The 14,214-nt window shown below is 38.1% G+C and overlaps 1 protein-coding gene across 1 annotated transcript in view; it reads right to left on the minus strand.

The window, feature by feature from the left end:
• CCDC141 (coiled-coil domain containing 141) overlaps window positions 1–14,214 on the minus strand; it is a 213,686-nt gene that overhangs the window by 58,024 nt on the left and 141,448 nt on the right. Inside the window, exons 9-12 of the mRNA XM_019654016.1 lie at window positions 12,871–13,012; window positions 11,078–11,197; window positions 8,529–8,720; window positions 3,197–3,373 (exon numbers count right to left, since the gene is read on the minus strand). Coding sequence (XP_019509561.1) covers window positions 3,197–3,373; window positions 8,529–8,720; window positions 11,078–11,197; window positions 12,871–13,012 — 631 coding nt within the window. The remainder of the gene's footprint in view (window positions 1–3,196; window positions 3,374–8,528; window positions 8,721–11,077; window positions 11,198–12,870; window positions 13,013–14,214) is intronic.

A 14,214-nucleotide genomic window follows, 5' to 3' on the forward strand; every position in this document is an offset into this window, starting at 1 on the left:
AGAGCTGTCACAGGATTTGTTGATGTCTAGCTAGCAGGATCCAAAAAAGTAATTATTTATTTGGCAGAATTCAGTATTTTGACCACTCAGGAAGATTAAATAATTTGCCCAAGGTCCAGTTAGTAAATACACTATTCATTCTATTCTGTGAAAGGGCATGGAAAAAAACTTGCCGTGACCTGGTCCAATAGGGTACCCAATTAGCCATTCTCCACTTAGATTCAGGCACAATGAGTTATCTTTTGATGTCTTGCTTTCTAGGTACCTTGATAACAGAAATACTATCCCAGATAGCATTCTTTGTATTCACTACTACAAATTAGTAAATTGGCAATTTCATCAAGATGCCTGCCAGATTTCTCACTTAAATCAGCTTCTCCGATCTTGATGATACTTAGATGAACTGAAAAATTTTCAATTTCAAGCTTAGAAAAATGATCCACGGCAACCTAATCAAGAGCAAAACACCCAGTGAAAAATGCCAGCTGGCCTTTTTTCTTCTTAACCACCAAACTGGTTACCACATTTCAACAATAATGTTTGCTTAAAAGCCTAATGGTCCAAAAGATATAAAGAGAATTAAATATGTGTTTTACTTGCTTTATCAATAATTTCAGATCTCAGACAGTCGCTAATCCAATAAAGTATTAAGTGGACCTTAATTCTTATCAATAAGGAGGAATTTATTTATCATCTGACAATGGTAAGGACCTTGGGGTAACATGTATTTTTTTATACATAATGCCTGATATTTGATAAATATTTATTAGTCCTGCTCAGACAAGACTACATGACTGGAAACCAAGATAAAAAGTAGAAAGTAGAAACAACCCCAGATCCAGATGTAGGAATGAGTTGACACACACTTTAAAGTGTCCATGGTTAATAGGGTAAAAAATTATAGCAAAGGGGAGAAAGGATAAGAAAGAGAATTTCATCAGCAATTGAAATCTAATAAAAAAGAACCAACTGGAAATTTCATAACTGAAAAATAAAAATTCTGAAATGAAGTTAGTAATAAAAAAATTGAGAAAAAAATGCAGTTGGCAAATATTTGAATTCCCTTATTAGTGCAAATTAGAGAAGTGCATAATTAAGAAATGGGAGAATATATACTGAACAAAGTAAAAATGTAAGATAGTTTAGATAGACAGATGCATAGATAGATACAAAGATGATAGTTAATTTATGTTCTAAATGTTCCAAGCAACAGTATAACATAAGAACATGGGCAAATTGCTTAGCAAGTTTCCTCTGATGCTTAAAGATAGTATTAGATAAATTAGAATTATTCAATGTATATTTTGTTTCCACATAGATTTAGCAAGAATGGTCTTCAAACAACAAAGGTTGAAACAAGGAAGATAAAAACCAAGTTGCAACTCTAAGCATTATAGGTGAGGGTAGTTAGATGGAACCTAATTCATACAAATGAATTCAGGCTCCAGACTGAGTTCAATCATATCTCAGAGCACTGAGAAAATTGCAGATGTCAGTTATAGTTGCAAATCTACAGAAAATAGGAGAAGGGCCAGAAAATTAGAGAAAAGAAAAATTCTTTGACTTTCAAATGGGGAAAAAGGATGGACTACATAATTGATAGATGGGAAAGCTTTACGGTGAAGACCAGTGCCATAAGTTCATCATTAATCAATCAGTTTGTGATCACTTTGGAAAGAATCCCTTGATCACTAGGAGTCAACCTGATTTCTGTCAGATTCTATGTATATAATTGATAGGATACTAGGTAAATAAACCTCCCTTTGAGCAGTGTCTCCCATTATAGACTTAAGGAAAACACTATGAAATCATGGTTGAATTAAAGTATGATTTGAAATGTCCATGATTGTCTAAAGAACTGGCTAACTGATTGCTTAATGGCTTGGGATGTCAATCTGCCCCTTAGACACTTTTATTAATTATCAAATTGTAGCTAGAAGTCTTCCTTATCAATGTATAGAATTAAACCCAGGAGAGATGGTTAATATAGTAGATAGCAGGTCCAAAATTAGTTTGACGAGATGGAAACATGGGGGAAAGACTAACCAAATGACATTAAATAGGAATAAATATGATCCACATTTGTATGTAAAAGACACATAGCTGACAGACATAAGATGGGAGAGACCTAGCTTGGCAGAAATTGCAATATAAATGTATGAGAGTTTTATTCAATCCCAAGCTCAATATGAATCAGCAGGGTGAAATCCTGCCTGAAAATACTCGCATACTCTTAGATCTCATTAGTAAAGAATGATGCCCACTTTGTTTTTCTCTGTGTTTAAATTGTACTTCACTTTTTGCGAATTTTATACATTTTATGAATGATTTCACAAGTCATAAAACATTCTGGGAGGAAGGATCAGGATACAGAGAGAAATGGAGCTCCCTCATAAATGACAGAAAGGATTTGTCTGTGGTTAGCCGCAGTGAAGACTCAGATTAGACACAGGAACTATTTCCTATGTTTGAAGGACTTTCATGTGTAAGAGGAATAAAATATGAATACTCTTCCCCCTGTATAGATAAAGAGGGTTAGAACTAGATGTGAAGACAGATTTCACTTAACATTAAAACAAAAGTTTTCTAGTAGCTGGCATTTTCTAACAATGAAATGATCCATTTAATTAGGAAAACACCTGAAATATTGAAGAAGAGGTGGATTAGCCATCTTTTAAGAATTCTGTAGCGAACTTTATATGGGTCAGAGGTTAATATTAGGATTCTAGAATATTTTATCAATACAAGTGGACAACTAAAGTTTAGGGTATATTTCTAAATATATTGGAGTTTCACTATAAAAAGACTGCTATAGCAAGAAATTCTTCAAAATGAAGATGCATCCGAGATGTTGTCTTTAGCCCCTGAAAATTTTGGAAGGACCTTGTTGCATGCTGTCATCATAACTTAGAACTTTTGGGTGAACTGCTATGTAATAACAAAAAATATTGCATTTGGGTTATAGTCACTCTTCTTACTAGTTAAAATAACCTTCATGTTATAAAGTCACAAGAGGTCTAGGATTAAATAAACATATAAATGCTGGGCTTCAGGACTGTTCTAGGTTGAATGAAGCTAAAAAGAACTTTCTAAATCCTCACTGCTGATTAGTTGATAGTTGAACTTTTGAATTGATGATTTTGACTTTGACAAGTAGTCCTTGCAGAAGGTGTGACTCACATAATGTCATTCTCACCATATTTATTAAATTAAGGAAGTCAAGCCCTAGGTCTTGGGTTAAAAAACCCCTCTTTAAGAAGAGCTGCCACTGCTCAGCAGAGTCAGGTCGGTGTCTGGCTTCGGCAGTATCCTCTTCCCTCCGCGGATTTTCAGTTTGGTAAAACTCCTTTAGGCTCTGACACTGCTCCTCCACCTAAAAATAAAAAGAATAGAAATGTAAGTTAATAACACTTAAAAACATTTTTAGAGAAAAAATGACTCTAGATTCTAATAAGAGCCTATATAAAAATTAAATGGAAAGTACATCTCAGAATTCTTTAAATAACTATTGAATATTGTAAAATTTACTGAGAAGATGTAAAAATCTATTTCAGTTGTTGACAGACAGGACTACCCCTGGGTAGTAAATTGAGCTGACACACTTATTACCTATAAGGCCTACTTACTATAGCCAAAATCTTATTTATGTATTATATATATATGCATGTTTCGCAATTGGGGACAATTTATGTCAAATACCAGTATGAACCATTTAAAGCTGAGTTTTATAATTCAGAAGAAAGTTATATATATGTATATATATATATATGTGAATATATATATACACACATATATACATAATTAAGGAATATGAATCAGAAAGAAATGTAAGTCAGTGAAAAAAATATTCATAAATCACAATTTGCTTCTAATAAGTGATAAACCAGAACAAGAGTACAAATAATTACTAATTTTTGGTGTATTAATATTAAACTGTTCCCATGAGCAAATCTTATTGTGATACATTACTTTACCTCTTTATATTTTTTTCATGTTAACCCAATGTAAGCAATACTAGATTATTCGCAACCACTGTCTTTGAACAGAGCATATATAAAATCAAATGTGCCTGCAGAACTATAGATGAACATGGGATTGGCTGATGTAGAAATAGTAGAAAATTTTTGACACAAGTTTTTATGCATTTTGAACCATATTTAATGGCCAATAGGAGAAGACTCAAAGAGCTCATAGCTACCAAAAGCAATCTAAACAAGGAGAGAAGTTTCAGGCAATGGTTAGTCACTGTATTCTAAAGCTTTTAACAACGTTCTTAATGTAAATGAGCTTAATAGGAGAGCCTGCAAATGATGCTCAGAAACAGTTCTCTCCTCATTTCCCACATTCCATTTTTCCATAGCCTGGTTTAGCTGATGCTTGCTTCCTCAGCCCAGATGATCTATGCTCAGTTTTGTGCTCCTATTCATTCTTCAGGAGCCAGTTAACATGCTGTCTCCTCCATGGATTCTTTTAAGATTCCCTAGGAAGAATTAAGCATTTATTTCCTTGGGTTCCCAAAGATAGTTCTGGAAAAAAGAGAACCGAAATCAAGTTATTACGACACAAGGCCAAGTGTATGCACAATGTTATAGGAACACCGAGAAGGGACCACCAACGCCGCATCGAGTAAATAGAGGACTTCCCAAAGGAGGCGACATTGATTTGTGTCTTTTAGGATTGTCGAGGGTGAAGTGGAAGGAATAACTTGTGTGAAGGCACAAGTGGGAGAACACTGGTGGTTTGGAGCATGATAAATGCTCTAACTGTGGGGGTGACGTTTGGGTTGTGCAAGCTGATTGGTAAAAAAGAAGCTAGAAGGATAATTGTGTCAGGATAAAACCCACCAGCAAGTTTCAACTTGTTTTCTACTATAACCAACATGATGTGACACGTTCTCATTAGTTGAAGCAACTGATAGTTATCATGGTGACTCAGAATCAGCATGACAACCATCAGTAAGTGCTTCAGCAGCACTGTGCATGACAGGCTGGTATCAACTTGATGGGCTGTTAGTTACGTGCAATTCTCAAAACATGAACTGTAACTCATCTACCCTTTCCAACTGTTCAAAAAAGCCTCCCTGAGTGCAAGTGACAATGATAATATTATAGGAAATCCCTTTAATTTATTAGTTTATTTTTAAATGAATTAATGATCAACTTTAATATTTTATCCACTTTTAGTAAAAGTTACTCGCACCTTGCTTCATAAATTACATTTGTCCAATTGCATGAATTTCAGGAGGTAACATGATTAGATTTGCTTCAGAATGACCATTTTTGGAAAGGAGGAGTGAAGGGGAAAATGGCAAGGAGAAGAGAGAACAGGCAGAGGCAGCCTCTCTACGTTTGGCAAGAGACGATGAGGACCTGAGCCGAGGAAGGCATGGTGCAGAAGGAGAGTTAGGGGACTTCAGGAACCTTTTAGGTTGTGTCTCTAGAGAGACACAGGATAGCATGGCCTTTGAAATAGGAAAAAACAAAAGGGAGGAAACGGGATTAAACTTGGGCTTTAATGTTTACTAGCTGTTTAATCTCATATACCTAACTTCTCAGAGCCCCGAGTTTCCCTCATTTGTAAATAGGGATAATAGTAAATAAACACAGAGGTGTTGTCAGGGTTAAATAAAATCTGGAATGAAAAGCACAGGGCCTGGTACAAAATAAGTGCACACTGAGAGGGCCTGGGGAAAGGCTTTGAAGCTTCTGTACAGGACTTGTGAAAAAATGGTGGCGTCTGTACCCCAGTGCCAAAATACAGAAAGAAAACTTGTTTGAAGGAAAGATAGCTCGTTGTGTTTTGTTGAGTTTCAGGAGCCCACAGGATACATAGGTAATTATTATGACCGGAAGTTGAAAACATTGGTCTGGAGCTTAGAGGTATTGGAACCATTCCTGAGTTATTGGTGAATTGAAACCATATATGGAGGGGGGGGGGTGATTTTTGTAAGAGAAGTATGTACAGTGTGCAAAAGAAAGAGCATAGGCAAGAACTCTGGGACCCAACATACTTCAGGAAAAGAGAACTGGGTTAGGAAAAAGGAGAAGGACTAGATAAAGTAGACAAAATGATTCCACTTATGTGAAATACCCAAATAAGACAAATCTATAGAGATAGACAGCAGACCAGCGCTTGCCTGTGGCTCGGAGTGGAAACCAGGATTGACTAAAAATGTGCACCAGGGCTCTTTTTGGGATGATGGAAATATGCCAACACTGGAGTACAATGTGGTGTCACAACTCAACAAATACATTAAAAATCATTCCAAAACAGGTCAATTTTAGGCTATGTAAATTATACCCCAATAAATGTTTGGGTTTTGTTTGTTTGTTTGTTTGTTTGTTTGTTTTTAAGGCAAAGCAGGTAAGAATAACTGGATAAAATGAATGTGGCAGAGAGATTAAGCAGGGTGAAGACTGAAAATAACACCACTTCATTTGTCAACATGAGGAAGTAGCTTACCGGAACATTTTCAGTGGAGCAAAGAGGTGGCAGATGGCAGGATTGAAAAGAAAATAAGCTAAACTGCCATGGGATGAGGACTGGGGAGGCTGAGTGAGTAGAGGCAAGAAATGTCATCTTCCTATTGTAAGAGTCCAGATGTGAAGGGAAGGAAAATTATAGACTGGTTGCCTTCATAAGGACAAGACGATTTGGGCATAACAGTAGACCAAAGGGAAGGAAGCAATGCAAAAAGCAAACTTGAAAAATTAGAGAAGGTGGCTAGCGCTAGATTCTGAAGGATATGGGAGCGTACAGGGAGTGGTTGATTTCTGATTAGTACTGGACAGAAGTAGGGACTTCACTTTATTGGCGATGATGGGGGTATATAAATATTCCAATTGGTTTGGAGGCTGAAGGAAGTCAAGGCAGTTAGGCTCAATGGCCTAATTTTTAATTTTTATTTTTCCAGTCACATATGAGGTAAAGGCATTGGCTGAGCTTTCAGCATGGAAGCTGGAGTAAGACGTTGGAGAATCGCTACTGACTGGGTGCCGACTAGGGAGCATATGGCGGAACCAGCTGAGATAGAGACCCATAAATCTGTAACAGTGCCGATCAGCCCAATTGTACAGTTTTCCACAGGAGCGTCTGGAAGCTTGGAAAGAAAAGCTAAGTAAACAAGAGTGTTGGATTGATCTAGTATTAGGCATTGGCAGAGGGAGTCAGGGTGGAAGGCAGGAAGTGGAGAGCATGGAGAATGGAATGCAAATGAGTAACCAGGAGCTGGTGAGGAAAGAAGGAAAACCTGAGTGGGTAGGAGAGTGACAGACTGAGAACACTGCCAAAATTAGGAAGACAGAAGGCTCTGCCAGTAGGAAAATAGATTAAGTGAAAGCTGGGAAGATGAAAGGATGAAAGGTTGTTCTGAGGAAGTGTTGTTTGCAAAGCTAAGCTTTCAGCCCTAAACCCAAAGCTCCCCGTCCCAGAGGCCAGAGTGGGCCATGGAGGTGGTTACTGAACTCGATGACAAGATGGTGCATTTTTGGCAATGAAGACACAGGAAACAAGCACTCCTTTGGACCTTCTCCACCATTAAAAGTTCTGAATAAAAATGTTTACCAACAGGATAATCCTGTCAGTTGTAATACCTCTGCTGAACCATGAGCGGTTGGGGCTAAGAAAAACTTTAAAAAGCCAGAAATGATAGAAGGTGGAGTAAAGATGTAGAAAAGGAAGCAGTAATTACCTGAGAATTCCAGGGAGTGGACATGGCCTTCCTCCAACGGGGCAAGTATTCACAATATTCTAGAAAGCTGACAGGAAATGTGGGTAGGCCGGATGGTGGTGGTGGGAGGTGAAGGTGAAAGCGTTGGGAGGGTGGGGAGTGGAAATCTAGCATGCCACCTAACTTTGCTTGGCTTTCTCCTTGAGTGACCTTGCTGGCTCTACCTCCCACTGAACCTCTTGAAAGGAAGGTGAGCACCTGGGTGCCCTAGGACCAGAGTTGAATGATATAGGACCCTAGCACTTTTATAATACTGACATCATCTCCAATACACTGGGAACTGCGAGAGACGGAATCCTAGGCTACTAAAAGGAATTTTACAGACTGTCTATACTATACACCCCTGTCAAAATATTGCCTCAGAAGAAGCTCTCTGAGGTAACTTGTCAAGAGGCATAAAATATCAAACAAGACAGATTTGAGAATAGATCCAAAAGCCCATCATTTCCAACTCCGTGTATTTTAAATGAATCCTATGAATTGCTTAGGTATTCAAGGAGACCCAAGGTTTAGAAGATGACTTACTTTTAAATAATTTTGTTCTACATTTAGGATATTGTAAATACTTATAGGTTAAAAAGTGTTTCAACACAATCGCTTTGGGTTTTTGTGTACATATCTACACATACACACCATATTATGTTTTACTAAAACAGTTTACTCTTTTCGTCCTTGTGTGAGGCCTTGGTGAATGAAGGGCCTATAAGTGAGTACATGCACTGGGGTCCCATCCCCACAGAAAGCAGGAAGACGGGCAGAAGCCACCTTGCTGACAAAGGCCAGCACATCGGTACCATACCTCCTCTGATGACTTTAGAAATGCCACATAAGTTTGCAGGACTTGTGACCTGGAGGCGAGGCTTTGGCCAAGTACGCTTAATTCTTCCTTCAGCCATTTAGCTTTAAAAGAAAGCGATGCCACTTCATCAGGCTCAAATTCATTTTTCTCTGTCATAAGTTTTGCAGCTGCTTCTAATTCTTGTGCTGTGTCCTTTGAAAGTAAAGTACAGGGGGTCATACGCTGACAGAGGAATCATGAACATTTTATTACCTTCTGCACATGTGTCTATTATGATTATTAATTGAACTTGTACCAAGATTCTCTTCAATAAAAGAAAGACACAAGTTTCAAAAATAAAAAAAGGTATCTTAAAATTAAAATCATCTCAAATTATTCTTTCACTCTATCAGCTACACTTCTTATTTAACATCCTATTTTCTGTGTCACAAATAGAAGAAAAGTCGTTGGGTGGTAAAACAAAATGGCAGAAATGTTTTAAATAAATTAAATAAAGTTGTATACTAGAATTGCTTTATGAAATTAATGATAATAGCTCGAACAAATTCTTAAAACTAATTTTGTTATATTCGAGGTGACAAGTGTATAGGAATTGTTTGCTCATTTTTAATTTATATAAAAAATGACAAATCAATTATGTAATCTTATGTAAATTGCTATCTAGAAGGGTTTTTAAACAAGCGTAGGGGAAATGTTTGATATGAGGTCTAAATAGCCTAATGAGTCAGTGAATTTGACTTGCTTGGGGTTGATCTTTTTCTCTTGAGTGCTGTTTCTGTTATGTGAAATCTAACCACTGATTAAATGGGGGAGAAGGCATTGTAGGTATCACAGGTACGATTGCTAGAGAAAGAGTCATGTAAAATTTCATGGAGACCAAGCTAGGAATCAAGCAAAAGTGAAAGAAAAAAATCTCCATTCTCACTTGCAGCAAGAAGAAATGGCTTCCCTACTTGTGTTTAATATGTTTCCCAAGTCCTCCGCTAAATGAAGGCAATTTTAAGAGTGCTGCTTCAAATTTGTATTGTCTCAGCCCTTCCCCTTCTCCTTCACCCCCACCCCCACCCCCTCCCAACTAACAACCCTCAGTTCTTCCTCTGTGTCTCTGAGACTATCTCCATCCACAAATTGGTAATTGTAATATGGCCTCAGGGATAGAAAAAGACAGTCCGAGGAATATAATCTATAATGTTGTAAGTATTTCTTAGGGGGCCAGATGGACCCATGTCCTTTTGGGGAGTCCACTTCATAGTCGATGTAGAGGCCTGACCACCGCATTGTATTTCTGAAACTGATGTTGAATAATACTGTATGTCAACTATAATTATATATACATATAGTCTCAGGACATGGAGTAGAGAGCGGGAACGGATTCAATGGAATTGTAATAGATAAGCATGATATCGGGGGTGGGAGGGCAATAGGGGGGGGAGGGGGGTTGTTACCTGGTGAGGGTGAAAAGGGTAACTATTGTATTGTTCTGTACACCTGAAACTAACAATAAAAAATAAATAAATTAAAAAAAAAAAAAGAGTGCTGCTTCCAGACAGCACCCTGGGAAGAAGGAAGAAGGAGAGTTTCTCCCTGTGCAATTCCTTCCTTCCTTTTAAATTTTTTAAAATAAAAAAATGGGCTGACCGGTTAGCTCAGTTGGTTAGAGCGTGGTGCTGATAACACCAAGGTTGTCGGTTTGATCCCCACATGGGCCACTGTGAGCTGCGCCCTCCCTAAGAGTCAACTATGTCATTGTAGCATGAAAGCAATGTGTAACCAGTGACCATGGCTGTTCTCCAATAACATTTAAAAAAATTATATTGAATTCAGACATATGTTTTATTTTAAACATTTTAAATAATGAATAAAAAACATCCCATAAAAAATTCATCTTTGGGTGTGCAGGTGGTGTGTCTGTGAAGGAGGCACTTCTGTTGAGAACTGGGGACGCAAGGCCATTTCCTGCTGACCTGGGGGAGCCAGGGGAGACACGTAACGCTTTCCTAAACACCAGTTGGGACAGGCTGGGTCTCAGTGTGGATTTGGGGCTGCGAGCAGGACTATCTGACCTGAAGTGCCATGGGAAAAGATGAGAGGGAGCTAGAAAAGTTGCTCCCTGAAGGATCTGAAGGATCAACATACAAACAAGATTGTGTTTTTATTTGCCTCCTGGAATCTTGCATTAACTCATGTTGCTTCTGGTAATTTTCTTTCGTAACTTACTCGAGCAGAAAATCATGAATAGGCTTAGAGAAGCACTCTCCCTGCCTCCTCTGGCACCCCAAAAGGAGTTACTAACATCTCCCAAGCCAGGAAAAGGTGCCAAATAAGTGTTTACTACCAGGCTAGAATGTTTTCAGCGAGCTCAAACCTCCAATAAATGTAAATATAAATAATTTAAATACACATACCAGTAGGAGTTTTTAAGTCATTATTTGCCACAACATTAATTCAGAATCACAACCCTTGAGAGAAGTAAGATTTAGTTTTATAGCTACTGATATATAAAGAAATCATCTTTACAAAATCATAACCATAATAATTATTTTATTTACCTTAGCTTGGATATCCAGCTCCAAGTATTTACTCAAAATCTTCTCTGATTCAGAAAGGCTGGAACCGACATCCATTGCATTGGAAAGTACTTGACTGATTTTCTGAATTGACATTTCCACCTTTAGGAATAAAGAATATATTGTAACCTTGATGATATGTATTTGCGTATATGTATGCATATGTATAGAGAAGATAAACAGTACTCTCTATATTCCCATTATACTTTATATCTCACTTTTACTCTAAAAACAGTTTTAAATATTTCCAAATTTCATATTTAAATTAATAACATTGCTCTCCATGTGAGGTAATACTACTGACTCACTGATAGAGGATATATGTTTAAAGACATTTCTTGTATTGACAGTGATGAGATATAAGCAATCATCCAAGTCCTCTAAGAACTTATTATCTATGAGTATATTACCTAGAAAGTTGCCAACACATCAGCAGAGATTAATTTATCTGATTAATTGAGTCACAACCATCCACTGTAAGTTGAATAGGGTCTAATTTACGGGCACATTCTGAAGTAGAGGTCCAGAACATGAGTATTAGGTCACCTAAGGTTTGCTATTTTTAGGGTTGGGGGGCCCTGGAGCAGCACCAAGCCCTGTACATGTGGCAATAAAACACAGGAATACACCTAGGTGATTTAATTAATAAATGTAGAAGACTATATGTGATCTTCAGTACATAAGAACCGATGAATAAAGTGACCTTTAAAGGTTCTATTACATTCAAGTCACTGCCTTCATCCCTGGGCTCTAACTAGAGTTCATACTTCCCAGAATCCAGCTGGGTCTGAATTGGCAGTAAGACAATGGCCACAGCTGTTGGAGTCCCTACTACATTTTCCACCACCACTGAATTTGCTTGACTCTTAAACTCTAGGGAATGTGGCACCACAGCTGTTGCCATATTTGGAGTCTCCCTGGAACCAGGCATCAGAACAAGGCTCAAATTCCCAAGTTTCTGGATCAATGACAGGTAGGGAGGCAATTTAGATAGGGACGTGGTTATTTAGTGGTTATTTAGACTTCACTCTCCTATGAAGTCTACTAATTCTATTGTGTAAGTCAGGCATAGAAGTCTATTGTACCAAATGAAAGCATCATTGAAAATCTAAGACCCAGCCTATGCAGCAAGGCTCGTTAACATTAATGTCATTGGGACAGTACTAGTTTTTGCTATATATCCTGCCCACAGATAAGTAAATTTTTGTTTAGTCAGATGGTAGCTGTCTAATTTTATTCTTCTTTAAAAATAGAAAATAAAATTCTCCCATGTCAAGCCATGTATTCACTCTGTAGAGGATTTTCACCTGTCAGCTTGTGTTCAGAATGACTGGCCTAGTGCAATAAAACTCATCATTTTTGGTATTGACCTATTCGTTGTCCTTGTATTGCACGATACCAAGTTAACTAAAACGTGTGCATGTTGGAACCCTGCACAAAACCCTGTAAGTCAAGAACTCATTACGCTATGTACCTGGTTAAGTTAATACAGTTCTGCACAAAGCCGGGACTGCCTTTGTGTCTACGTGTTTAGAGCCGGGTGGCAGGTAGGATTACATATCTAGTTTTAAACCTGGGGCTGATGAGCAATAGTGAATTACAGCTCTACTCTGTTCAGTTATTAAAACCTAATGTGGGATGTAAGAGACGCCTCAGGAGACCCGTCCCCATCCTCCCCCCAAGACCACATGCTGGAGTTGCTGTAGCATCTACTATCACGGAATAAGGAGTTCATATAAACAGTAGCTTAAGGAGGACACGTTTTATGAAGCTACCTTCCTTAGGTGGCCCTTCACTGAGGCTGTTAATTGCTGTTTCTTAAGAGCAAATTCCTTGTGCGCTGAACACTGTTCGATCAGATGATCCACTCGTCTCTGAATGCATCCCATCATTTCATGGACACCGGTCACCCGAGAGCTGAATGGAACAAGCCAGCTGTTAGTTTACTCCATCCCCATATAGAAGTCCCAGGAATAAGGAACATTTGAAAATGGAGCTACGCTTTCATGACAAGTCTGCGTTGATAGAAGTTATCAAGCTTCAGGCTCTGGGATAATAGAAGTTAAGTAACTACCATTCTGGTACGGCGGAGAGCAAAACCAAATTATGTTCCTTTGTTTTAGTCAGTCCTGAGGGAAAAGATGAGTTATGGGTTTTGCAACCAGGTCTAATCTCTTTTCTAAAGGTTTACTTTTTAATATTCCTCTAAGATATTTTGAAAACCTTATGGCAAAAAGCACAGTATGTTTGCCAAGAGTTTTCCTGGAGTGTAATATTTAAAACCTTCATTTATCTAAAGGTGCTCTTTGAATAGAAATGGGTATCAACCAATTAACAAACCATTTACTAATCCAATAGGGTAACATATTGATATAACACTGAGGACCTGCTCTCCAAGGTGATGAATGCTCAAGGCTGCATTCATGAGATGGAAACCAGGCTATCACCAGCAATTAGGAATCGAATGCACTACTTGGTCATAAGAAGGAAACCAAGCCTCACACTGTCATTTCCACCTCTGCTGGCCTCGTGTGAAAAGGGCCATGAGAGCTCAAAACCCGAAAATGCTTGTAAAATAACACATGAACCTAGGGTGGGACCCCATTTGCTCCTATCTAAGGATGGATTAGCAAGTTTCCTAGCCATTTCCAATTTAGGCCTACTAGTAATGTAAGACAATGAAAGGACATTGCAGATGGAATGAACACTTCTTAATTTTTTAACCTTGTTCCTAAGACAGAGCCTCTACTACTATGTTAGAAGTTCAAGTCTTTAGGTTCCTGTCAGTCGTTTCCTTCAAATGCTAATAAAGATTAACATGATAACGCTTAAATTTAATTACGAAGAGCTAAAAAAGATCTTGGAATGAGGTACAGATTTCAGTAGTTTTACCTCAAATAATTAATTTATGACTCTGTAAAAATGAATTAAATTAGTAATGAAAGGAGGGCAAGCTCCCAAAGGACTGCCAGGTAAAGTAACTTCATAGGAATGACAATGAGGCTGCCAAAGAGGTGGGAGTTCATCAGGCAGCTTGAGAATCTAATCCGATGAACATGGGATTCCGGTGTGTCCTGTGGGTACCCCTGGAGTCCCAGAGAAGTTCCACTGGGGGGAAA

This window comes from Hipposideros armiger, unplaced genomic scaffold (assembly GCF_001890085.2).
Source record: "Hipposideros armiger isolate ML-2016 unplaced genomic scaffold, ASM189008v1 scaffold_212, whole genome shotgun sequence".
Taxonomy (NCBI): Eukaryota; Metazoa; Chordata; class Mammalia; order Chiroptera; family Hipposideridae; genus Hipposideros; species Hipposideros armiger.